Source organism: Strigops habroptila, chromosome W, assembly GCF_004027225.2.
Source record: "Strigops habroptila isolate Jane chromosome W, bStrHab1.2.pri, whole genome shotgun sequence".
In the NCBI taxonomy this organism is placed as follows: Eukaryota; Metazoa; Chordata; class Aves; order Psittaciformes; family Psittacidae; genus Strigops; species Strigops habroptila.
In genome coordinates this window covers 1,821,964-1,848,256 of record NC_044301.2, presented here as the reverse complement: position 1 = coordinate 1,848,256, position 26,293 = coordinate 1,821,964, and the positions used below count along the sequence as shown (strand labels likewise).

At 47.7% G+C, this 26,293-nt stretch overlaps 1 protein-coding gene across 1 annotated transcript in view; it reads left to right on the top strand.

Moving 5' to 3' along the window:
• LOC115619035 (ran-binding protein 10) overlaps window positions 1–26,293 on the top strand; it is an 85,100-nt gene that overhangs the window by 36,992 nt on the left and 21,815 nt on the right. Inside the window, exon 7 of the mRNA XM_030511049.1 lies at window positions 23,017–23,129. Within this exon, the coding sequence (XP_030366909.1) occupies window positions 23,017–23,129 (113 nt within the window). The remainder of the gene's footprint in view (window positions 1–23,016; window positions 23,130–26,293) is intronic.

Below are 26,293 nucleotides of genomic sequence, written 5' to 3'. Positions count from 1 at the left end.
ACCCAACTTACCTAAAAACACAGTTATGGCACTTTGTAAATGTATGAATATTGAATGCATTTCCAATGGCAAAAAGGATTGAGTGGAGCTTGATGAGAACAATTGACAAGAGTTGTCAGAGGTCAAGAGTATCTTCTGCCTGAAGAAAAACAGAGCTGACTAAGGCTCCACAGCTTGGAAAAAAGTAATTGAAGAAGGTGGACTGTAGTTGTCTGTCATCAGTCATTCACACTATGAAGAGCATGACTAGAAAGTAATTATTCACTGTTTCCCAAACCACAAGAATTAGAGAAAAAGCACCTTCTCGCTTAAAAACAAAATAATTTTTTTTTTTTTCACTGAAACTGTGGGACTTGCTGCTGCAAGAAGTAGTGGGAGTTTAAGTAGATTTTAAAAGATACGCATTTAAATATTTATAGTAATCCACGGAGGCCAATTCCATGGTTATATTTTATACCTCCAGGTCTATGGCTGTTGCTTCTATTTCTGATTACAGAGAGCTCTGTGTTTCACCTTTTTATTATATTCTTTCCCTAAACACCTGATACTGGTTACTGTCATCCAGGAGACTTAGATGCAGTGATAATTGCATCCATGTGATTGTTCTTGTTTTCTGTTAGTCTTGTATTTAGTTATTTGCAGATAATTCAGGGCAATCAGCAAAACCTTTGAAAAACAACTAGCAGAAGCTATTGAAAATAATAATAATATCTTTCTTCAAGAAAATAAGGAACAGGAGGCCTGCCAGAGAGTTTGTAGGGCCTGTAGGAAGACTGCAGTATAAAAAGAGACCTTGGGGAGGATAAGACCATATCAAATTGAATTCTTTGCCTGTGTGTCCAGAAATCAGGTAGGTTGTCATGCTGGGATGCTTCTTTATGAAGGACTTGGCAGAGCCCGTGTCTGGGATTGAAGTGTCTGTCAAAGAAGCACTGGAATAAATAGGTGAGGGGAAGTGAAGAAAGTCTCTGGGATCAGATATTTGCCCAGAGTCCTAATGAGACTCAAGGAGAAAACAGGTGAACTTGTGGCTGTGGAACAAAATTTCTCTCCAAACTGCCTTGGGTCAAGAGAAGGGGAGGATGGTATGTATGGTGCCATGTATCATGAAGGGTTTCAGAAGAGAGTCAGACACCGATGGGCTGAGAGAACCTTGATGTCTGACTTGGACAAATGTGTAGAAGCACTACTGAAACGTAGATGCATTGGGCACATGGAGAAATAGGATGTGAGTTTTGCAAAGAGGAGCCCGCAGACATGTCAATACGGTTCTTGGGCTGCTGTCTTCGTCTTGTAAGTCCAAAAGGCTTTTGAGAAGTTCCCTTGCTGCAAACTAAGGGGGAACTATGCAGCCAGAGGCTAAGGGCACATGCCCAATGTGGATTATGAGTTAAGAGACAAAAGAGGGAATGAGTGGGTAAGGGATTGTCACTTTGGGAGGATGAGACTGTAGAGAGACTTGGATGTGTGCTGGTAGTGTCTGTGGTGTTGAGGATGTTCAGAAGTGGATGGGAAGAAGGGACCCTCCAGGAAGGAATGAGATCTTTGGGATCTGATGAATCATTACACAGAAATGTCACCTCTGGGTTGGGTTTTGGTTTTTTTTTGGTGGGTTTTGTTGGTTTTTTGGGTTTTTTATGGTAGCAAGCAGGGAAAAAATAGTAATGCAAGGATTTCTTGGAAAAAATAGTAATGCAAGGATTTGTTGGGAAAAACAGAGGCTAAAAATAATTCTGTCACTGTGTGAATATGTGGTGCACCCTTAATGTGATGTTTTGGTTCTTTCTCTCCAAAAGTATGTAGTAGAAGTGAGAAAAGCATGGAGAAAAAAACCCCAAAACAAACCCACAAAGCAGGATGTGCCTTTGCACATGGGGTCAGTGGGTGTAAGGCAGGGAATAAATATACAGCATTGAAGGATATGATTGTGAGGGGTAAGGCAGAAGTATGAAAAAAATGTCTTGAATAACCTTTAGAAGGTGATGAAGGAACAATTGTACTGCAAGAATTAAAGGACATCAAGTGACCTTCTATAGCAAGGTGACCCGCTTAGTGGATGAGGGAAGGGCTGTGGATGTTGTCTACCTAGACTTTAGTAAAGTCTTTGATACTGTTTCCAACAGCATTCTCCTGGAGAAGCTGGCTGCTCATGGCTTGGATGGTGTACTCTTCACTGGATAAAAAACTGGCTGGATGGCCAAGCCCAAAGAGTGGTGGTGAATGGACTTAAATCCATTTGGTGGCAGGTCACAAGTGGTGTTCCCCAGGGCTCAGTACTGGGGCCAGTTCTGTTTAATGTTGTCGTGGTTTGAGCCCAGCCAGTAACTCAGAACCACACAGCCGCTCGCTCACTCCCTCCCCTTCCTTCCCCCGTTCCCGGAGGGATGGGGAGGAGAATCAGAAGAATGTAACTCCCACGGGTTGAGATAAGAGCAGTCCCACAACTAAGGTATAATGCAAAACCACTACTGCTACCACCAGTGATAATAATGATTAGTGAAATAACAAGGGGAGAGGATACAATTGCTCACCACCTGCCGACCGATACCGAGCCCGACCCGAGCAGTGATCTGGCCTTCCAGGTAACTCCCCCCGGTTTATATACTGGGCATGACGTGCTGTGGTATGGAATACCCCTTTGGCTAGTTTGGGTCAGGTGTCCTGTCTCTGCTTCCTCCCGGCTTCCCCTCCTCCCTGGCAAAGCATGAGACTGAGAAAGTCCTTGGTCAGAATAAACATTACTTAGCAACAACTAAAAACATCAGTGTTATCAGCGTTGTTCCCAGGCTGAAAGTTAAAAAACACAGCACTGCACCAGCTACTAAGAAGGAGAAAAATGACTGCTATAGCTGAACCCAGGACAGTATCCACCCCTTATTCCATACCATTCACGTCATGCTCAGATCCCACATCTCTCAACACACCATCACCCCTGTCCCATATATACACATATATATATACACCCACACTCACACACAGAGAAAGATATCATTCCCTAGTCCATGGACCAATCCCTATAAAATTGCTCAACTCATCCAGTCCATGATGTCAGGCTCCATCTCTTGTAATAGTCTTTCAGGGCAGGAGGGACGGTATGTAGTGTCGGGTTTTTGCCTGCTGATGATACCGCCAAACTCGTCTGGTCACTGCTGAGCTCGTCTGGTTTCCTCAAAATTCATTCTTTGTTGAGGTGATGATCAGAGGGAAGTCAGGGTCAATTGCTGGCGACCTGAAGATATCTAGCTGGTGGGCTATCAAAGTGTTATAGAGCAGGCAACAGCATACAATTGAGTTCATTGGCTGTTTTCCCCCAAAATGAAATCCCCTTGAGGTACACATCGGACTTCCCCATCTTCCCACATTACCCACCAAGTATATCCAGGTCCCTGAGCAAAAGCAACCCCACAAGTGGGTTTGCCTTTACCTGAAGCAGGAATAACCCAGACTGTCTTCCCCGGGAAATTCTTTATGTGCACCACAGGAACTTTATCCCCCTCTAGAGTATGTAAAAGTTCTGATTGGGCTGGGCCAGCCCTGTTGGCAGATCCCCTAGTGTTGACCAACCAGGTGGCTTTTGGTAAATGTGTATCCCAGTGTTTGAAAGTCCCACCACCCATTGCTCTCAGTGTAGTTTTTAACAGCCCATTGTACCATTCGATTTTCCCAGAGGCTGGTGCATGGTAGGGGATGTGATATACCCACTCAATGCCATGCTCTTTGGCCCAAGTGTCTATGAGGTTGTTCCAGAAATGAGTCCCATTGTCTGACTCCATTCTCTCTGGGGTGCCGTGTCACCACAAGAGTTGTTTCTCAAGGCCCAGGATAGTGTTCCGGGCAGTGGCGTGGGACACAGAGTATGTTTCCAGCCATCCGGTGGTTGCTTCCACCATGGTAAGCACATAGCGCTTGTCTTGGCGGGTCAGTGGGAGTGTGATATAGTCAATCTGCCAGGCCTCCCCATACTTGTACTTCAGCCATCGTCCTCCATACCAGAGAGGCTTTAACCGCTTGGCTTGCTTAATTGCAGCACATGTTTCACATTCGTGAATAACCTGGGCAATAGTGTCCATTGTTAAGTCCACCCCTCGATCACGAGCCCATCTATATGTTGCATCTTTGCCTTGATGGCCTGAGGTGTCATGGGCCCACCGGGCTAAAAATAATTCACCCTTATGTTGCCAATCCAAGTCCATCTGAGCCACTTTAATCTTAGCAGCTTTATCCACTTGCTGGTTATTCTGGTGTTCCTCAGTGGCCCGACTCTTGGGTACATGAGCATCTACGTGGCGTACCTTCACCACCAGGTTCTGCACCCGGGCAGCGATATCTTGCCACAATGCAGCAGCCCAGATGGGTTTACCTCTGTGTTGCCAGTTGCTCTGCTTCCATTGCTGCAACCACCCCCACAGGGCATTTGCCACCATCCATGAGTCAGTAGAGAGAGAAAGTACTGGCCATTTTTTTCGTTCAGCAATGTCCAAGGCCAGCTGGATGGCTTTCACCTCTGCAAACTGACTCCATTCACCCTCTCCTTCAGCAGTTTCTGCAACTTGTCCCAGGGGACTCCACACAGCTGCCTTCCATCTCTGATGCTTTCCCACAATAGGGCAGGACCCATCAGTAAACAAGGCATATTGCTTTTCACTCTCTGACAGTTCATTATGTGGTGGGGCCTCTTCAGCACGCATCATCTCCTCTTCTGGTGACATCCCAAAATCTTTGCCCTCTGCCCAGTCCGTGATGACTTCTAGAATTCCTGGACGACTGGGATTTCCTATTCGAGCTCGTTGTGTAATTAGTGTGGCCCACTTACTCCATGTAGCATCAGTTGCATGATGTGTAGAGGAGACCCTGCCTTTGAACATCCAGCCCAGCACAGGCAACCGGGGTGCCAGGAGGAGCTGTGCTTCAGTTCCAATCACTTCTGAGGCAGCTCGAACCCCTTCATAGGCTGCCAGTATCTCTTTTTCAGTGGGAGTATAGCTGGCCTCAGATTCTTTATATCCCCGACTTCAAAAGCCGAGGGGTCGACCTCGAGTCTCCCCTGGAGCTTTCTGCCGGAGGCTCCAGGTAGGACCATTCTCCCCAGCTGCGGTATAGAGCACATTTTTCACATCTGGCCCGGCCCGGACTGGTCCAAGGGCTACTGCATGAACTAATTCTCGCTTAATTTGTTCAAAGGCTTGTTGTTGTTCAGGGCCCCATTTGAAATCATTCTTCTTCCGGGTCACGTGGTAGAGAGGGCTTACAATCAGACTGTAATTTGGGATGTGCATTCTCCAGAACCCCACAACACCTAAGAAAGCTTGTGTTTCTTTCTTGTTAGTTGGTGGAGACATTGTTGTTATCTTGTTGATCACGTCTGTGGGGATGTGGCGACGTCCATCTTGCCATTTTATTCCCAAAAATTGAATCTCCTGTGCAGGTCCCTTGACCTTATTCCATTTTATGGCAAAACCGGCCTTCAGCAGGATTTGGATTATCTTCCTCCCTTTCTCAAAAACTTATTCCACTGTATCACCCCTTACGATGATGTCATCAATGTATTGCAGGTGTTCTGGAGCTTGCCCCTGTTCCAGTGCAGTCTGGATCAATCCATGGCAGATGGTAGGGCTGTGTTTCCACCCCTGGGGCAGTCGGTTCCAAGTGTACTGGACGCCCCTCCAAGTGAAAGCAAATTGTGGCCTGCATTCTGCTGCCAAAGGGATCGAGAAAAATGCATTAGCAATGTCAATTGTGGCATCCCACTTGGGTGCCTTTGACTCCAGTTCATATTGAAGTTCTAGCATGTCTGGTACGGCAGCACTCAATGGTGGTGTGACTTCGTTCAGGCCACGATAGTCTACTGTTAATCTCCACTCTCCATTAGACTTTTGCACTGGCCATATGGGGCTATTAAAGGGTGAGCAGGTCCTGCTGATCACTCCTTGGCTCTCCAGTCTACGGATCAGCTTATGGATGGGAATCAAGGAGTCTCGGTTGGTGCGATATTGCCGCCGGTGCACTGTTGTGGTCGCAATTGGCACTTGTTGTTCTTCGACCTTCAGCAACCCCACAACAGAAGGATCCTCTGAGAGACCGGGTAAGGTGGACAACTGTTTAATTTCCTCTGTCTCCAAGGCAGCGATACCAAAAGCCCATCTATACCCTTTTGGGTCTTTGAAGTACCCTCTCCTGAGATAGTCTATGCCAAGGATGCATGGAGCCCCTGGACCAGTTACAATGGGGTGCTTTTGCCACTTCCTCCCAGTCAGGCTGATTTCAGCTTCCAGCATAGTTAATGCTTGGGATCCTCCTGTCACTCCAGAAATATAAATGGGTTTCACCCCTTGATACCTTGATGGCATCAGAGTACACTGTGCACCGGTATCTACTAGAGCCTTATACTTCTGTGGGTCTGATGTGCCAGGCCATCTGATCCAACACAGTCCAGTAAACCCGATTATCCCTCTCCTCCACCTGGCTGGAGGCAGGGCCCCTCTAATAGTGATCATAAAATTCTCCACTTATGTCTTGTAGAAAGGGATTAGTATTCCTTATTACAGGAGCTGGAGTACAATCAGCTCTTTCACTCCATCTGGGAAACTGCTCACCAGAGACTGGAGCAGCAGCTTTCCTGGGAGGATCATCCTTGACCATTGTTCTCCTCTTCAGTTCATGCACCCGTTGCTCCAGAGCTGAAGTAGGTTTTCCATCCCACTTTCTCATGTCTTCTCCGTGATCCCGCAGGTAAAACCATAGGGTGGCCCGTGGCGTGTACCTCCTATATTTTCTTTCTCAAGCAGTAGGGCGCCTTCTGTTAATAGTTGAGACATGGGTTGGTACGCGTGGGAAGCTGGATAGATCGGATAAATCGTCTCTCAATTGTTTGAACTCCTGGGACAGTTTTTCCACAGCTGAAATGATGGAAGGGGTGAGATTGTCTTCGAACTCTCGGAGTTGACGAATCAGGCAATCCACTGTTGGTGATATTCCGTCATTCCCGGTCATTGATGCCAATGTGTGGGCATATGATGATGGCGCACTCCGTGTAAGTTTCCGCCACATGGGTCGTCTACATTCGACTTCATCTGGATCTACGGATGTGTTCCTGGAATCCGGCCTGCGATAGATCATCTCTATAATGGCTGATTCCCTCAGGGACTGGATGCCTTTCTCTATCGTGGTCCAGTTGGCTGAGCGATTCGTAATATCGTCTTTGTAGGGAAACCTTTCCTTCACAGCTGCCAAGAGCTGCCTCCAAAGGCTGAGGGCTCGCTTCTCTCTTGCAATTGCTTTGTCAATTCCTCCTTCCCTAGCAAGTGATCCCAGCTGCTTGGCTTCCCTACCTTCTAGTTCATGACCGTCGGCCCCATTGTCCCAGCATCGGAGCAACCAGGTGACAATGTGCTCCCCTGGAAAACGGGTGAAATCTTTTCGCATATTCCGCAGTTCGGTTGAGGGCCGGGGTTGAGAAGCGACCTCTTCTTCTTCCTCTTCCTCTGACCCACATAGTAGTAACTCTTGTTCAGATGCTGTTGCATGTAGTAATGGCATTGGGTCTTCATCTTTCTTCGCTTCGCGGGTTGCTCTTTGTGCCTCTCGTCTGCTTTTGCTTACAGGGGCAACAGACATTGTCACAAACTGGCCATTTGGTTTAGCTGCAGTGTTTGTAGTTGGCATAGCTGCGTTGTCTGTTGCTTTGCCATCAGATCCAGAGACACTTTTTTCCCTTTGAAGGTGCTGGATAGTGTTGAGCAGGGCTCTGTAGGCGTAGGCCAAGCCCCAGCACGTTGCCATGATTTGTCCCTCTCTGGTATAACCAGGACGACAGCACACCTCGTTTAAGTGTTTTACTAGTTTTTCCGGATGTTGCACTTGTTCAGTGGTGAAGTTCCAAAGCACTGGAGGGGCCCACTGGCCTAGATACTTGCCCATAATATCCCACACACCCTGCCACTTATGACTGTCCAGCCTCAGGGAAAATCTCCTGGTGGTCCTCCTATATCGTCGTCTAACCCTAGACCAGATTCGAACCTGATACTGCTGAACTTTTGAGATTAAATGAAATAGGATGTTCCTACGACGGGATGGCCATGGGTAAAACACACTCCATATGTTTGCCAACATGCTGATCCCCAGCACAATCAGTAGGCAGGGCTCAAGGGTACTCAGAGGCCATCTAAAACCTTCAGAACTCTCAACTGCTGTTGCAAATAGGCTGGTGGGGGAACGGGGGGTGAAAGAGAATGCTTCCTTTGTAAGTTTACCCCCCGAGGAGAAAAAAAAGATATGCAATTGCTAAAATATTTCATTATATACCTCCCAATGTATAGAGGTGATGGCCACGCTGGAAGCACAAACCAGACCAGTTTCATGATCAATGAGTCTATTGTATTACAAGTCATTACCATGAAGTACAGTGAAACAAGAACCTTAGCCCAGGCCCCCCAGCCGATAAACGCTAAAACAGCAAATAGTGGCTGTAAGTAAGGTACAACATGCTGAAACTCTGAGATCAAGCGCAGCAAGTCTGAGAGCCAAATAATCACCATTGTGACGAGTAGTAACAATGAATGCTTATTATAAATAGGATTAAACACACTCTGGTCAGATCTGTCGTTATCTCAACCTTTCGAGCCCCACGTTGGGCGCCAAAAAGAACTGTCATGCTTTGAGCCCAGCCGGTAACTCAGAACCACACAGCCGTTTGCTCACTCCCCCCCTTCCTCCCCCTGCTCCCGGATGGATGGGGAGGAGAATCGGAAGAATGTAACTCCCATGGGTTGAGATAAGAGCAGTCCCACAACTAAGGTATAATACAAAACCACTACTGCTACCACCAGTGATAATAATGATTAGTGAAATAACAAGGGGAGAGGATACAATTGCTCACCACCCACCGACCGATACCGAGCCTGACCCGAGCAGTGATCTGGCCTTCCAGGTAACTCCCCCCGGTTTATATACTGGGCATGACGTGCTGTGGTATGGAATACCCCTTTGGCTAGTTTGGGTCAGGTGTCCTGTCTCTCTTTCCTCCCAGCTTCCCCTCCTCCCTGGCAAAGCATGAGACTGAGAAAGTCCTTGGTCGGAATAAACATTACTTAGCAACAACTAAAAACGTCAGTGTTATCAGCGTTGTTCCCAGGCTGAAAGTTAAAAAACACAGCACTGCACCAGCTACTAAGAAGGAGAAAAATGACTGCTATAGCTGAACCCAGGACAAATGTCTTTATCAATGATCTGGAAAAGGGGATCAAGTGTCCCTTCAGTAAGTTTGCAAATGACACCAGGTTGGGTGGGAGTGTTGATCTGCTGTAGGGTAGGAAGGCTTTGCAGAGGGATCTGGACAGGCTGGATCGATGGGCTGTGGCCAATGGTATGAGGTTCAACAAGGCAAAGTGCCGAGTCCTGCATTTGGGCCACAACAACCCAATGCAATGCTCCAGGCTTTGGGAAGAGTGGCTGGAAAGCTTCTCGGTGGAAAAGGACCTGGGGGTGCTGATTGACAGAGCTGAATGTGAGCTTGTGCCCAGGCAACCAAGAAGCCAACAGCATCCTGGCCTGTATCAGCTATAGTGTGGCCAGCAGGGCCAGGGCAGTGATTGTCCCCCTGTACTGGGCACTGGTGAGGCCGCACCTCGAATCCCGTGTTCAGTTCTGGGCCCCTCACTGCAAGAGAGACATTGAGGTGCTGGAGCAGGTCCAGAGAAGGGCAACAGAGCTGGTGCAGGGCCTGGAGCACAAGTGTGATGAGGAACGGCTGAGGGACCTGGGGGGGGTTTAGTCTGGAGAAGAGAAGGCTCAGGGGGGACCTTATCGCTCTCTACAACTGCCTGACAGGACGATGGAGCCAGGAGGGGGCTGGTCTCTTCTCCCAAGGAACAAGTGACAGGACAAGAGGAAATGGCCTCAAGCTGCACCAGGGGAGGTTTAGACTGGAGATCAGGAACAATTCCTTCCCCAAAAAGGGTGTTCAGGCATTGGAACAGGCTGCCCAGGGCAGTGGTGGTATCGCCATACTGGAAGTGTTCACAAACTGTGTAGACGAGGCCCTTAGGGACATGGTTTAGTGGTGGCCTTGGCAGTGCTGGGGTAAAGGTTGGACTCGATGGTCTTTTCCAACCTAAATGATTCTATGATTTTAAGTGAAATTAACCAGATGGCACATTTAGAAAGAATAAAGGAGGGTTTTTTCACACTCTCTGCCGTAAGATGCCATGAAAACAGCATGGATCCAAAAAGTGACTAAAGAAGTTATTAGAAAGAAAAATCTGTCAGAACTACAATGGAGTGAGATTCCACCACCAGGATAGGAGCTATCTGACTGATCATTGGAAGCTGGAAGGGTTATAGGGAAAAGTATATTTCATGTATGCCTTGTTCCTTTATTTTTTCCAGTTAGGAGGTCGAAGTACTGGGCAACAGGGTGTTCGGTCTGACCCAGCATGGATGAGATGTAACAACTGGCATTGACTTTAACATTCTTTTTCATTCTGATGTACTATACTGTTGACTCAGTAGGGTCATTCCGTTCTCTGCAACGCATCTTGCCCGGCTTTGGAAAGACAAGATCTGCTTTTGGAAAGCAGCCAAAGAGAAGGAAGGGGTTAATATTTAAATGGAAATACTTGGTTCCTAGTGCTCAAAAGATGACTTGTTCAGAAAAAAGTGCATCCCCTGCATCTTCAAACATAAAAGGACCTGCAGTGGGTGAGAGCACTGGTTTGTCAAGCTTAGTTTTATGAGTATGTTGGTAGCACAGGTTCCTGCAGCACTAGAGTGTTTTTTCCTTTCCCTAGTAAAAATGACTGGTTTTGCCACTCCATTGTTGAACTGAATGTTCAGCCACGTTGGACCTTTCCTTTTATCACATGGTAACACAATTTCTGTGGGAGGGTTTGCTGAAAGACCATGAAATATCTTTGGACAACCAAGTGGACTGCAAAAGTCTCTCTTCTCAAAGTATCTTTTTTCTGACTGCTTCCAGACTCCTTCCCAAAATATCACCAAATGAGGGAGCCATGACTTCCCTTTACAAAAGCCATTGATTCTTTGCAGTAGGACAGGTTTATCCCTATATTTGTTCCTCGTGTTCTCCAGAATTGTTCCTGCTGATGTGCATGGTGGAGGTGTCAGGGTCACTGCTTCGGAGTTCCTCATATCTCCTTTGGACTTCTTTTTAAGAATCAGCATTGTGTTTCCATCTTCCTCCTCTCTGTGGGCAGGTTTCAGTCAGGGATTGTACCTCACGTTAGTAGTCCATCTATTTCAGGTTGGAGCTCCAAGCTCTTGGGCTGATGTTTTCTTGTCCTGTGGCTTCGTTCAGATTCATAGTATCTTGTTTAATCTCTAACCTTGCAGTTAAGCATTTCCTTCTCTTCAAAGACTCTCCTCCCTGACAGATCCTGAGAGGTGCAGACTTAGAGAGGCTATCACTGGGAAGGTTTGCTGTCAGGAGTGCCTGCCTGCAGAGAAAGAATTAGCCTGGCAGAATTTTTCATCTGTGTTGCGCTCCTGAATATCCTGTCACTGGAGAGGCTGATCTGACAAGGTTTTCAAGGGCTTGGAATCTTGAAAGGGACTCATGTGGATAACTTGTTGTCTTTGTGTGTTGTTACACTCTTAAAGATCTCTCATCTTTTTAGCTCTTGCCATGAAGAACCTGAGTAGGAGTATCTGAGACTTGAGATCAGCTGATATGGTTGATTATGGGAGGGGGAATGCTGTAGGTCCTTATTTCTGATAAAGTGGGAGGACTCAGCATTGTTCATTTGAGAGTCTAAGTGGTACCATGCAGAAAGAGAACTTTATGTGCGGGAGAAGCATGCAGTTGAGTTCTATTTTGAAGAGGAAAAGCCAGATATGGTACAAGCCTCTCTACCACCAACCACCATGACTGCTCTAGGTGAGAGAAGCCCTCCGAGATGCAGCACAGAGATAGCTGCTCCCATGATTCGAGCACTTCTGCTATCAACAAGTCTCAACCATAGCTCCCAAGTGGTAAAAGCTACTCATTTGGAGAACCTGGGATTCAGAAAGTTTTTTGTTGTCTGCATGAACATGTCACATAGGTCACAGTGCAGTGTGATACTGTTTGCCCAGAACTTCAGGAGAAGTAATTCGGGATGCAAACATGCTGCTGGATGTTTGAGAGTGTGCAGCATGGCTGTAGGAGGTAGCTGAGACAGAACTGCTAAGTCGTTGCTGAAAATGAGCCTCATAGTACTCAGCATGTAATCATAGAATAGTTAGGGTTGGAAAGGAGGTTAAGATTATCAAGTTCCAACCCCCTGCCATGGGCAGGGACACCTCGCACTAAACCACGTCACCCAAGGCTCTGTCCAACCTGGCCTTGAACACTGCCAGGGATGGAGCATTCACAACTTCCTTGGGCAACCCATTCCAGTGCCTCACCACCCCCACAGTAAAGAACTTCTTCCTTATATCTAACCTGAACTTCCCCTGTTTAAGTTTAAACCCATTACCCTTTGTCCTGCCACTACAGTCCCTAATGAAGAGTCCCTCCCCAGCATCCTTGTAGGCCCCCTTCAGATACTGGAAGGCTGCTATGAGGTCTCCACGCAGCCTTCTCTTCTCCAGGCTGAACAGCCCAACTCTCTCAGCCTGTCTTCATACGGGAGGTGCTCCAGCCCCTTGATCATCCTCGTGGCCCTCCTCTGGACTTGCTCCAACAGCTCCATGTCCTTTTTATGTTGAGGACACCAGAACTGTACACAGAACGTCAAGTGAGGTCTTATGAGAGCAGAGCAGAGTAGAGAGGCAGGATCACCTCCTTTGACCTGCTGGTCACACTTCTTTTGATGCAGCCCAGGACACAGTTGGCTTTCTGGGCTGCGAGCACATGCTGAAGCCGGCTCATGTTCAGTTTCTCATCAACCAACATCCCCAAGTCCTTCTCTACAGGGCTGCTCTGAATCTCTTCTCTGCCCAACCTGTAGCTGTGCCTGGGATTGCCCTGACCCAGGTGTAGGACCTTGCATTTCGCATTGTTGAACTTCATGAGGTTGGCATTGGCCCACATCTCAAGCATGTCAAGGTCCCTCTGGATGGCATCCCTACCCTCCAGCATATCAACCAAACCACACAGCTTGGTGTTGTTGGCAAACTTGCTGAGGGCGCATCAATCCCACTGTCCATGTCGCCGACAAAGATGTTGAACAAGACAGGTCCCAACACTGATCCCTGAGGGACACCACTCGTTACTGGTTTCCAACTGGACATTGAGCCGTTGACCACAACTCTTTGCGTATGGCCATCCATCCAGTTCTTTATCCCCAGAGTGATCCATCTATCAAATTGATGTCTCTCCAATTTAGAGACAAGGATGCCGTGCAGGACAGTGTCAAATGCTTTGCACAAGTCCAGGTAGATGATGTCAACTGCTCTGCCCCTGTCCATCAGTTCTGTAGCCCCATCATAGAAGGCCACCAAATTGGTCAGGCAGGATTTCTCCTTAGTGAAGCCATGTTGGTTGTCACCAACCACCTCGTTGTTTTTCATGTGCCTTGGCATGCTTTCCAGGAGAATCTGCTCCAAGATTTTGCCAGGCACAGAGGTGAGGCTGACTGGTCTGTAGTTCCCTGGGTCTTCCATTTTCCCCTTCTTGAAAATGGGGGTTATATTTCCCTTCTTCCAGTCATCAGGAACTTCACCTGACTGCCATGATCTTTCAAATATGATGGACAGTGGCTTAGCAACTTCATTTGCCAGCTCCTTCAGGACCCGTGGATGGATTTCATTGGGTCCCATGGACTTGTGCACATTCAGGTTCTTAAGATGGTCTCGAACCTGATCCCTCTCCTACAGTGGGCCTAAGGTCTTCATTCTCACAGTCCCTGCATCTGCCCTCCAAGACTTGGGTGGTGTGGTCAGAGGACTTGCTGGTGAAGACTGAGGCAAAGAAGTCATTAAGAACCTCAGCCTTCTCCAAATCCATGGTAGCCAGTTCTCCTGATAGCTTCCGGAGAGGGCCCACGTTGTCCCTGTTCTGTGTTTTTTTTGCTACATGCCTATAGAAGCCCTTCTTGTTATCTTTCACATCCCTTGCCAGATTTAATTCTAACTGGGCCTTAGCTTTCCTGACCTGGTCCCTAGCTTCCAGGACAATATCCCTGTATATCCCCTGTTGCTGTTCTCCCTTTGACACTGACCCACAAGCTCTCTGTTGACTGATCACCCATCCCCTGACAGAGTTCCATGCTCTCCAGCCTATCACTGACATCAATAGCAACTCCCTCTCCCTGTCTGCCTGGCCTGTCTTTTCTAAAGAGCCTATAACCTTCCATTCCAACATGTTTCTGTGATACCAATGGTATCATATCCCTGTAGCCATGCACACATCCCTAATTCCTCTTGTTTATTCCCCATACTATGGGCATTTTTATAGAGGCATCTGAGCCGACCTCTAAATGAAGCCGACTCAGTGGCTGGAGCAGCTGAAATATCTCTGCATCTGCATTCATTACAGGTGCTGGCAACTGACTGGGAGTGTTGGGATGAATTGATGCCCTGCCCCCCCCCCCCAACACATCTAGTTTAAAGCTGCCTTGACCAGCCTGGCAAGTCTCCTACCAAAACAGCTCTTCCCCTTCTTTGTGAGACCAGCTCTACTAGCCTCCAGAAGGCCTGGCCTCCCAAATTGAGTCCCATGTTTTAAATAGCCAAACCCCTGACTATGGCACCACCGTTCTAACCATTTATTAACCTGCTAAGTCCACCTAGCCTTTTTAAGGTCCTCCTCTTTAATCTGGAGTATTGATGAAAAATCTGTCTGAGCTCCAGAGCCCCTAACCACCTTTCCCAGGTCTCTGTAGTCCTTCTTAATGTTCTCCAGGCTACTGCTATCTATATCTCTAGCACCCACATGGACCACTGGATGTGGGTAATAGTCGGCAGGACTTACTAGACTAGGCAGCCTCTCTGCAACATCCCTGATCCGAGCCCCTGGCAGGCAACACACCTCCCTGGAGACTGGGTCAGGCCGACAGATGGGTGCCTCTGTGCCCTTCAAAGTAGAGTCATCTACTACTATGACCTGTGTACCCAGCAGGGACCCTTTCTGTGGTGCCACAGGCAGAAGTGGCATAGGCAGGAGCTCAGGTTTTCTGCAGCTTTGTAGAGCATTTAAATAATTGCAGCTTCTGACTTTGGATACTGAATTACGCTGGAGCAAGAGTTGCCTTTTCCGCTCTGTTCCTGCCAGCCTGGATCAGAGTGTTCAGTGTTTCAACCTGGCTGAGCCAGGGTGACCTGGCTGCTGTGCTTGACAGCAAGAGGGATGCACTTGGATCTGCTTGTCTATGCCATACTGTCCTGGGTTCAGCTGTAGCAGTCATTTTTCTCCGTCTTAGCAGCTGGTGCAGTGCTGTGTTTTCGACTTTCAGCCTGGGAACAACGCTGATAACACCGATGTTTTCAGTTGTTGCTAAGTAATGCTTACTCTGATCAAGGACTTTCTCAGTTTCATGCTCTGCCAGGGAGAAGGGGAAGCCGGGAGGAAGCAGAGACAGGACACCTGACCCAAACTAGCCAAAGGGGTATTCCATCCCACAGCACATCATGCCCAGTATATAAACCGGGGGGAGTTACCCGGAAGGCCAGATCACTGCTCGGGTCAGGCTAGGTATTGGTTGGCAGGTGGTGAGCAATTGTATCCTCTCCCCTTGTTATTTCCATTATCATTATTATTATTGGTGGTAGCAGTAGTGGTTTTGTATTATACCTTAGTTGTGGGACTGCTCTTATCTCAACCCGTGGGAGTTAGATTCTTCCGATTTTCCTCCCCATCCCTCCAGGAGCGGGGGGAGTGAGTGAGCGAGCGAGCAGCTGCGTGGTTCCGAGTTACCGGCTGGGCTCAAACTACGACAGTTCTTTGTGGCGCCCAACGTGGGGCACGAAGGATTGAGATAATGACAGATCTGACCAGAGTGTGTCTAATCATATTTGTGATAAGCATTCATTGTTACTACTTGTCACAATGTTGATTTATTTGCTCTCAGAGTCGTTGCACTTGATCTCAGAGTTTCAGCATGTTGTACCTTACTTACAGCCACTATTTGCTGTTTTAGTGTTTATCGGCTGGGGGGCCTGGGCTAAGGTTCTTGTTTCACTGTACTTCATGGTAATGACTTGTAATACAATAGACTCATTGATCATGAAACTGGTCTGGCTTGCGCTCCCGGCGTGGCCGTCATCTCTATACTTCAGGAGGTATATAATGAAATATTTTAGCAATTGCATATCTTTTTTTTCTCCTCGGGGGGTCAACCTACGAAGGAGACATTCCCTTACACCCCCCGCTCCCCCACCAGGCTATTTACAACAGCATTTGAGAGTTCTGAAGGTTTTGGATGGCCTTTGAATACCCTTGAGCCCTGCCTGCTGATTGTGCTGGGGATCAGCATATTGGCAAACATACGGAGTGTGTTTTACACACGGCCATCCTGCCCTGGGAACGCCCTATTTCGTCTGCTCTTGAAAGTTAAGCAGTATCGGGTTCAAATCTGGTCTAGGGTTAGACGACGATATAGGAGGACCACCAAGAGATTTTCCCTGAGGCTGGACAGTCATGAGTGGCAGGGTGTGTGGGATAGTATGGGCAAGTATCTAGGACAGTGGGCCCCTCCAGTGCTTTGGAACTTTACTGCTGAACAAGTGCAACATCCGGAAAAACTAGTAAAACACTTAAACGAGGTGTGCTGTCGTCCTGGTTATACCAGAGAGGGACAACTCACTGCAACGTGCTAGGGCTTGGCCTATGCCTACAGAGCCCTGCTCAACACTATCCAGCACCTTCAAAGGGAAAAAAATGTCTCTGGATCTGATGGCAAAGCAACAGAAAACGCAGCTACTCCAACTCCAAGCACAGCAGCTACACCAACCCCAGTGACAAGCACAGCAGCTACTCAAACCCTGACCACAACAGACATCGCAACTATTCCAAGTACAGCAGCTACACCAACCCCAGTGACAAGCATAGCAGCTACTCAAACCCCGACAGCAACAGACAACACAGCTGTTGGTGTTACTCAACCCCCAAGCACAACAGCTGCACCAACCCCGGCAACAGACACTGCAGCCACTCCAACCACAGTGACAAACACTGCAGCTAAACCAAATGGCCGATTTGTGACAATATCTGTTGCCCCTGTAAGCAAAAGCAAACGAGAGGCACAAAAAGCAACCCGTGCAGTGAAGAAAGATGAAGTCCCAATGCAGTTACTACAGGGGACAGCATCTGAACAAGAGTTACTACTATGTGGGTCAGAGGAAGAGGAGGAAGACATGACTTATTGACCCCAGACCTCAACCGAGCTGCGGAATATGCGAAAAGATTTCACCCGTCTTCCAGGGGAGCACATTGTCACCTGGTTGCTCCGATGTTGGGACAATGGGGCTGACGGTCACGAACTAGAAGGTAGGGAAGCCAAGCAGCTGGGATCACTGGCTAGGGAAGGAGGAATTGACAAAGCAATTGCAAGAGAGAAGCGAGCCCTCAGCCTTTGGAGGCAGCTCTTGGCAGCTGTGAAGGAAAGGTTTCCCTACAAGGATGATATTACAAGTCGCTCAGCCAACTGGACCACGATAGAGAAAGGCATCCAGTCCCTGAGGGAATCAGCCATTATAGAGATGATCTATCGCAGGCCGGATGCCAGGAACACATCTGTAGATCCATATGAAGTCAAATGTACACAACCCATGTGGCAGAAACTTACACGGAGTGTACCATCATCATATGCCCACTCATTGGCATCAATGATCTGGAATAACGTAACACCACCAACAGTGGATGACCTGATTCGTCAACTCCGAGAGTTCGAAGACAATCTCACCCCTTCCATCATTTCAGCTGTGGAAAAACTGTCCCAGGAGTTCAAACAATTGAGAGACGATTTATCCGATCCATCCAGCTTCCCACGTGTATCAACCCATGTCTCAACTATTAACAGAAGGCGCCCTACTGCTTGAGAAAGAAAATATAGGAGGTACACGCCACGTGCCACCCTATGGTTTTACCTGTGGGATCACGGAGAAGACATGAGAAAGTGGGATGGAAAACCTACCTCAGTTCTGGAGGAACGGGTGCGTGAACTGGAGAACAACGGTCAAGGATGATCCTCCCATGAAAGTTGCTGCTCCAGTCTCTGGTGAGCAGTTTCCCAGATGGAGTGAAAGAGCTGATTGTACTCCAGCTCCTGTGATAAGGAATACTAATCCCTTTCTACAAGACATAAGTGGAGAATTTTATGATCACTATTAGAGGGGCCCTGCCTCCAGCCAGGTGGAGGAGAGGGATAATCGGGTTTACTGGACTGTGTTGGATCAGATGGCCTGGCACATCATTCCCACAACTGTATAAGGCTCTGGTAGATACCAGTGCACAGTGCACCCTGATGCCATCAAGGTATCAAGGGGTGGAACCCATTTGTATTTCTGGAGTGACAGGAGGATCCCAAGAGTTAACTGTACTGGAGGCTGAAATCAGCCTAACTGGGAAGGAGTGGCAAAAGCACCCCATTGTGACTGGTCCAGGGGCTCCATGCATCCTTGGCATAGACTATCTCAGGAGAGGGTACTTCAAAGACCCAAAAGGGTATAGATGGGCTTTTGGTATCGCTGCCTTGGAGACAGAGGAAATGAAGCAGCTGTCCACCTTGCCTGGTCTCTCAGAGGATCCTTCTGTTGTGGGGTTGCTGAAGGTCGAAGAACACCAAGTGCGAATTGCGACCACAACAGTGCACTGGCGGCAATATCGCACCAACCGAGACTCCCTGATTCCCATCCATAAGCTGATCCGTAGACTGGAGAGCCAGGGAGTGATTACCAGTACCGGCTCACCCTTTATTAGCCCTCTATGTCCAGTGCAAAAGTCTAATGGAGTGTGGAGACTAACAGTAGACTATCGTGGCCTGAACGAAGTCACACCACCATTGAGTGCTGCCGTACCAGACATGCTAGAACTTCAATGTGAACTGGAGTCAAAGGCAGCCCAGTGGGATGGCACAATTGATGTTGCCAACGCATTTTTCTCAATCCCTTTGGCAGCAGAATGCAGGCCACAGTTCACTTTTACTTGGAGGGGCGTCCAGTACACTTGGAACCGACTGCCCCAGGGGTGGAAACACAGCCCCACCATCTGTCATGGATTGATCCAGACTGCACTGGAAAAGGGGCAATCTCCAGAACACCTGCAGTACATTGATGACTTCATCATGTGGGGTGATACAGGGGAAGAAATTTTTGAGAAAGGGCAGAATATAATCCAAATCCTGCTGTAGGCCAGTTTTGCCATAATCTCAAGGTCGACCCCTCGGCTTTTCGAGTCGGGGATATAAAGGATCCGAGGCCAGCTATACTCCCACTGAAAAAGAGATACCGGCAGCCTATGAAGGGGTTCGAGCTGCTTCAGAAGTGATTGGCACTGAAGCACAGTTCCTCCTGGCACCCTGGTTGCCTGTGCTGTGCTGAATCTTCAAAGGCAGCGTCTCCTCTACCCATCATGCAACTGATGCTACATGGAATAAGTGGGCTGCATTAATTGCACAAGGAGCTTGAATAGGAAATCCCAGTCATCCAGAAATTCTAGAAGTCATCACGGACTGGGCAGAGGGCAAAGATTTTGGGATGTCACCAGAAGAGGATGTGATGCATGCTGAAGAGGCCCCACCATATAATGAACTGTCAGAGAGTGAAAAGTAATATGCCTTGTTTACTGATGGGTCCTGCTGTATTGTGGGAAAGCATTCAGAGATGGAAGGCAGCTGTGTGGAGTCCCCAGCAACAAGTTGCAGAAACTGCTGAAGGAGAGAGTGAATCGAGTCAGTTTGCAGAGGTGAAAGCCATCCAGCTGGCCTTGGACATTGCTGAACGAGAAAAATGGCCAGTACTTTATACTGACTCATGGATGGTGGCAAATGCCCTGTGGGGGTGGTTGCAGCAATGGAAGCAGAGCAACTGGCAATGCAGAAGTAAACCCATCTGGGCTGCTGCATTGTGGCAAGATGTTGCTGCCCGGGTGCAGAACCTGGTGGTGAAGGTACGCCACGTAGATGCTCATGTACCCAAGAGTCGGGCCACTGAGGAACACCAGAATAACCAGCAAGTGTATAAAGCTGCTAAGATTGAAGTGGCTCAGATGGACTTAGATTGGCAACATAAGGGTGAATTATTTTTAGCCCGGTGGGCCCATGACACCTCAGGCCATCAAGGCAGAGATGCAACATATAGATGGGCTCGTGATCGAGGGGTGGACTTAACAATGGACACTATTGCCCAGGTTATTCACGAATGTTAAACGTGCTGCAATTAAGCAAGCCAAGCAGTTAAAGCCTCTCTGGTATGGAGGACGATGGCTGAAGTACAAATATGGGGAGGCCTGGCAGATTGACTATATCACACTTCCACCAACCCGCCAAGGCAAGCACTATGTGCTTACCATGGTGGAAGTAACCACCGGATGGCTGGATACATACGCTGTGTCCCACGCCACTGCCCAGAACACTATCCTGGGCCTTGAGAAGCAAATCTTGTGGCAACATGGCACCCCAGAGAGAATTGAGTCAGACAATGGGACTCATTTCCGGAACAAGCTTATAGACACTTGGGCCAAAGAGCATGGCATTGAGTGGGTATATCACATTCCCTACCATGCACCAGCCTCTGGGAAAATCGAATGGTACAATGGGCTGTTAAAAACTACACTGAGAGCAATGGGTGGTGGGACTTTCAAACACTGGGATACACATTTACCAAAAGCCACCTGGTTGGTCAACACTAGGGGATCTGCCAACAGGGCTGGCCCAGCCCAATCAGAACTTTTACATACTCTAGAGGGGGATAAAGTTCCTGTGGTGCACATAAAGAATTTCCCGGGGAAGACAGTCTGGGTTATTCCTGCTTCAGGTAAAGGCAAACCCACTTGTGGGGTTGCTTTTGCTCAGGGACCTGGATATACTTGGTGGGTAATGTGGGAAGATGGGGAAGTCCGATGTGTACCTCAAGGGGATTTAATTTTGGGGGAAAACAGCCAATGAACTCAATTGTATGCTGTTGCCTGCTCTATAACACTTCTATAGCCCCACCAGCTAGATATCTTCAGGTCGCCAGCAATTGACCCTGACTTCCTCCAATCATCACCCCAACAACGAATGAATTTTGACGAAACCAGACGAGCTCAGCAGTGACCAGACAAGTTTGGCGGTGTCATCAGCAGGCAACAACCCGACACTACACACCATCCCTCCTGCCCTGAAAGACTATTACAAGAGATGGAGCCTGACATCATGGACTGGATGAATTCAGGAACTTTATAGGCATTGGTCCATGGACTAAGGAATGATATCTTTCTCTTTGTGTGTGGGTGTGTATATATATATATATATGAGACAAAAGTGATGGTATATTGAAAAATATAGGATCTGAGCATGACGAGAATGGTATGGAATAAGGGGTGAATACTGTCCTGGGTTCAGCTACAGCAGTCATTTTTTCTCCTTCTTAACAGCTGGTGCAGTGCTGTGTTTTTTAACTTTCAGCCTGGGAACAACGCTGATAACACCGATATTTTTAGTTGTTGCTAAGTAATGTTTACTCTGACCAAGGACTTTCTCAGTTTCCTGCTCTTCCAGGGAGGAGGGGAAGCCGGGAGGAAGCAGAGACAGGACACCTGACCCAAACTAGCCAAAGGGGTATTCCATACCATGGCACGTCATGCCCGGTATAGAAACTGGGGGGAGTTACCCGGAAGGCCAGATCACTGCTCGGGTCAGGCTAGGTATCGGTCGGTGGGTGGTGAGCAATTGTATCCTCTCCCCTTGTTATTTCCCTTATCATTATTATCACTGGTGGTAGCAGTAGTGGTTTTGTATTATACCTTAGTTGTGGGACTGCTCTTATCTCAACCCGTGGGAGTTACATTCTTCCGATTCTCCTCCCCATCCCTCCAGGAGCGGGGGGAGGAAGAAGGGGGGGAGTGAGTGCACGAGCGGCTGCATGGTTCCGAGTTACCGGCTGGGCTCAAACCACGACTCATGCCAAGAGCAAAGGGCATGTCTTGGACCAACCCCAGTCAGAAGCACTTGCTTTTAAAGCAAGTTTTAAAAATTTCACACATGCTTACAGTATTATGCCTGAAAACGATTGCTGAATCATAAAATACTTCTTTCTTGTACTGAGATTAGCCAAGTTGATCACGGGGTTTGAGCTGTGACTTAGTTCAATACCAGCTTCATTATGAGAAGCCTATTTTGAGATTCATCACTAGAAGCTTTGAAATCCTGTGCTGGCTTTTTAGGTTTTGTTAAGATCTGTTGAGCATTAACATTTAACCACTATATCCTGGGAAGCAGAAGTGCTTTAGATATGCTCTGTTCAGAAAGACGCTTTGTTGTGTTTGTTTTTTGACAGTGATGCTGCCTCCTCCTCCCCCCCCCCAACATTTTTGAAAATACAACTTTAAAATGTGTTAATGTTTGTAAAATCAATGGTGATGGTCTACTTGTTGTAAAGCAGCAGATAAAACTACCTGTGAATGTGTAGAATTCATAAGGACATTCAACTACCAGAGGTATAATTGCTGGCAAAATAAGTGGTGGAAGAAATTCAGGACCAGAATCTTTTATTTTTGAGATCTACTTGAAAGCCATGAGCCTCTCTGAGGTCCAGATGTGATGTCTCTATAGGATGTCACTGGATGCAGTACTAAGCCCTTACAAGTGACCCTGGACAGCAGGCATGAAATAAATAAATAGTATGTATGAACTGGGAGTCTTTAATTTTTTATTATTCCCCCCCCCCCAGCCCCTGTAAGATGAATTTAGAGCCTCCCTCCTGTTTGCTGAGGACCAGGTGCCTATCTTGTAAATTTACACTGTCTGAACCCTGGTTATGTCCTCAGCAAGCTGAGTTTGGTCACTGCAATTGCAATTTCTGTTGTGTTGATTTTTTTTTCTCCAGTGGATTACCCTGTTTTACCAATGTCTCTTCATCTGTTTGTATTTTCCTATTTTTTAGTATGGTTTCATCGTATTTGGTTCATCATGGGTACTGTTCAACAGCAACTGCCTTTGCCAGAGTCACAGACACCACAATCCAGGAAGAACAGACCTCAATAAAGAATAGACAAAGTAAGTCTCTTGGGTAGTCATTCCCAAAGTGTGGCACGCTGGTCATGTGTTACCTTGAGGACTCTGCAGAGGAATGGAGTGCTGTCGAAGTAGAAAAGTTACTCCATGGCAGTACAGAGCTGTCCAGAGCACACTGACTCAGTGTTGCTGCCTGTGGGTCAGCAGAGCTTGGGGACCACTGCTGGGAGCACTTTTGCCATCATCACTGTGTCCCCTTGTCCTGGGTTCAGCTGTAACAGTTATTTTTCTCCTTCCTAGTAGCTGGTGCAGTGCTGTGTTTTGGCTTTAGTCTGAGAACAACACTGATAACACACCGATGTTTTTAGTTGTCGCTAAGTAATGTTTACCCCGATCAAGGACTCTTCAGTCTCATGCTCTGCCAGTGAGGAGGGGCACGGGAAGCCAGGAGGAAGCAGAGACAGGACACCTGACCCAAACTAGCCAAAGGGGTATTCCATCCCACAGCACGTCATGCCCAGTATAGAAACTGGGGGGAGTCACCCGGAAGGCCCAGATCACTGCTTGGGTTGGGCTGGGTATCGGTCAGTGGGTGCTGAGCAATTGTATTGGGCATCACTTGTGTTTATTGTTTTCTTTTCCTTTTCCCCTTTTAGTTTTATATTCTCTCCCCTTGTTATTTCCCTTATCGTTATTATTGGTGGTAACAGTAGTAGTTTTGTATTATACCTTAGTTACTGGACTGTTCTTATCTCAACCCATGGGAGTTACATTCTTTTGATTCTCCTCCCCACCCCTCTGGGAGCGGGGGGAAGAAGTGAGAGAGTGAGCAAGCAGCTGCGTGGTTCTGAGTTACTGGCTGGGCTTAAACCATGACACCCTTCCACCCTCTGCCCTCTTTGCCTGAGGAACTGCCCTATTCTTTCCTTTGCCTGTCTCCTCTGAGCACTGACCTGCATGCCTGGCAGTGTTGAGTGTGCAAAGTTTTCTGATCAACTTGGTTAATTTTCCTCAGTCTTGTTGAAAATGAATAGCCGAATCTTGGAAGTTATGAGGTGACTCTCAGCTTTGAGTCCAGCAGTTTCACATATCAGGTAAACGTAGTATCTAAGGTGCTTTCTTGAAGGTAGTGCCAAATCAGTGGAGAATAGAATGGTTACTTTGGACTTTATCTGAACTGAGGTCACTGTGCGCCAGAGATCCCTTTGGGTTTGGGTTATTAGCATTTTGGGTTATTAGTTTCATTAGCCTGCTCATAGGGACCCAGACATATCGATCTGTTTTTACTGCAGCTTCCAGAGTTAACGAACTTTCCAGTCCCTTCACACATTTTGTTTTCATGCAAGTTCTTTGCATATTGAAGGTTTTGCAAACTTGCAGCCAACATGTTTAGCTTGCACTAGGTGAAGGATTTGCATTCGCTATCTGGTTTGGTTACTGCTGTTTCCTCCAGAGTGGCTTATCTCTTAGCTGGGGAGGCTGTAAGGGCTTTTGGTTCCTGCAGAGTAAGACTTGTGGCTTTCTCCTGCTATCTTTTTGCCTTCCCCCCCCCCCTTTTTTTTTTTTTTTAGCTTTTCTATTCCCAGAGTCGCAGAACATTGGTGTGTTTTCTGCATTCTCCTGGCTGTTGACTACAGGCTACATCCCACTCTGTAGTTTCCCTTCCTTTTGTGAACCATTCCTGATGCGACTGTTATACATAGGGAGCATCGTGCCCCTTTGCAGCTCACTCTCCATACATTACATGCGCTTAGCCAGCATTCAGGTTCATCTGGGGACTCTGCTTAGTGCCCACAATAACTCGTAGCTGCTGGCTGGTAGTGCTGATGGACTTTATGCTTTCCAGGTCATGCATTGTGCACCCCTGACCCCAGCCAGTGTTCTGCTGGTGTGGGTTTTGGTGGTAAAGCCTTCCAGAGGCGCATGAGACAGTGCAGTCTTGTTTGTCTGAAGACAGGTGATGAGACAGATGGAGGAGCTCTGAAGCTGGGGCTCAAATAAAAGGTGTGAGGAATACACAGATGGGAAATGTGAGTGAAATGAAGGAGTGCAACACACATTGGTGTGAGAGCTACCTCTTTGGTTTTAGCTTTCAGCTACTATGACAAGCAGATAGACACTGAGACATGGGAGCCAAAATGAGTCATTGCACATTGTTACTGGGGGTTGCTAATGAGGATTTCCAGGCTGGGCTTTCAACTGCTCATGATTTGCAAAAGTCATGGCTTGCTGTCATTAAAGCACCTCACAGGTGAGTCCTAGAAAAACAGAGAAGGAAGTGCAATGCATTTGTAGTTTTAAGGACACTTATTAAAAAATAAAGTGTGAACCTCAGTAGATCAGCAGCTTCGCTGAGTGTTCAGGGGTGGGATCTCAAGTTAGGTCTAGCACTTGTGTCTTCTGACACATGCGGGCCATGAACACCCAGGATCATAGATGGCTTCTGCCTTGTATCTTTGCACCTCCTAGAAGCATACAACTCATTGGGCTGTTTCTAGCTTAGTCAGTAGCTGATTCTTGGAGCTGGCTTACAGGTGCCATATCCTTATTGCAGGCCAAGCTCAGGTTACTTCAATGCATTGAGGTGGGACTTGCAGGAGCCCAGTTTTGTTGGTATAACTGCTTCTACTTAGAGATAGGGATATTGGGGAAACAGCACTGGGCTGTGGTTTAAGCCCACAGACCCTCTAAGAATACTCTGCTTGTCTGATGCTCAGCCATACATACATTTCCAAGTGTGAACCAGCTAGAGGATGTAACATGGGGGTGACCTGGGCTCTTCACAGAATCACAGAACCATTAGGGTTGGAAGGGACCTCTGAGGATCATCCAGTCCAACCCCCTGCCAAGGCAGGGCTGCCTAGAGCAGGTCACACAGGAACCAGGTGGGTTTTGAATGTCTCCAGAGAGGGAGACTCCACAACCTCCCTGGGCAGCCTGTTCCAGTGCTCTGCCACCCTCAACAGAAAGGTCTTCCTCATGTTGAAGTGAAACTTGTGTGTTAGTTTATGGCCATTGCTCCTCATCCTGTCATTGGGCACCACTGAAAAGAGTTGGCACCATCCTTCTGGCACCTGCCTTTGAGGTATTGATCTGCATTGATGAGATCCCCTCTCAGTCTGCTCTTCTCTAGACTAAACAGCCCCAGCTCCCGCAATCTCTCCTCATAAGAGAGATGCTCCAGACCCCTGATCATCCTTGTGGCC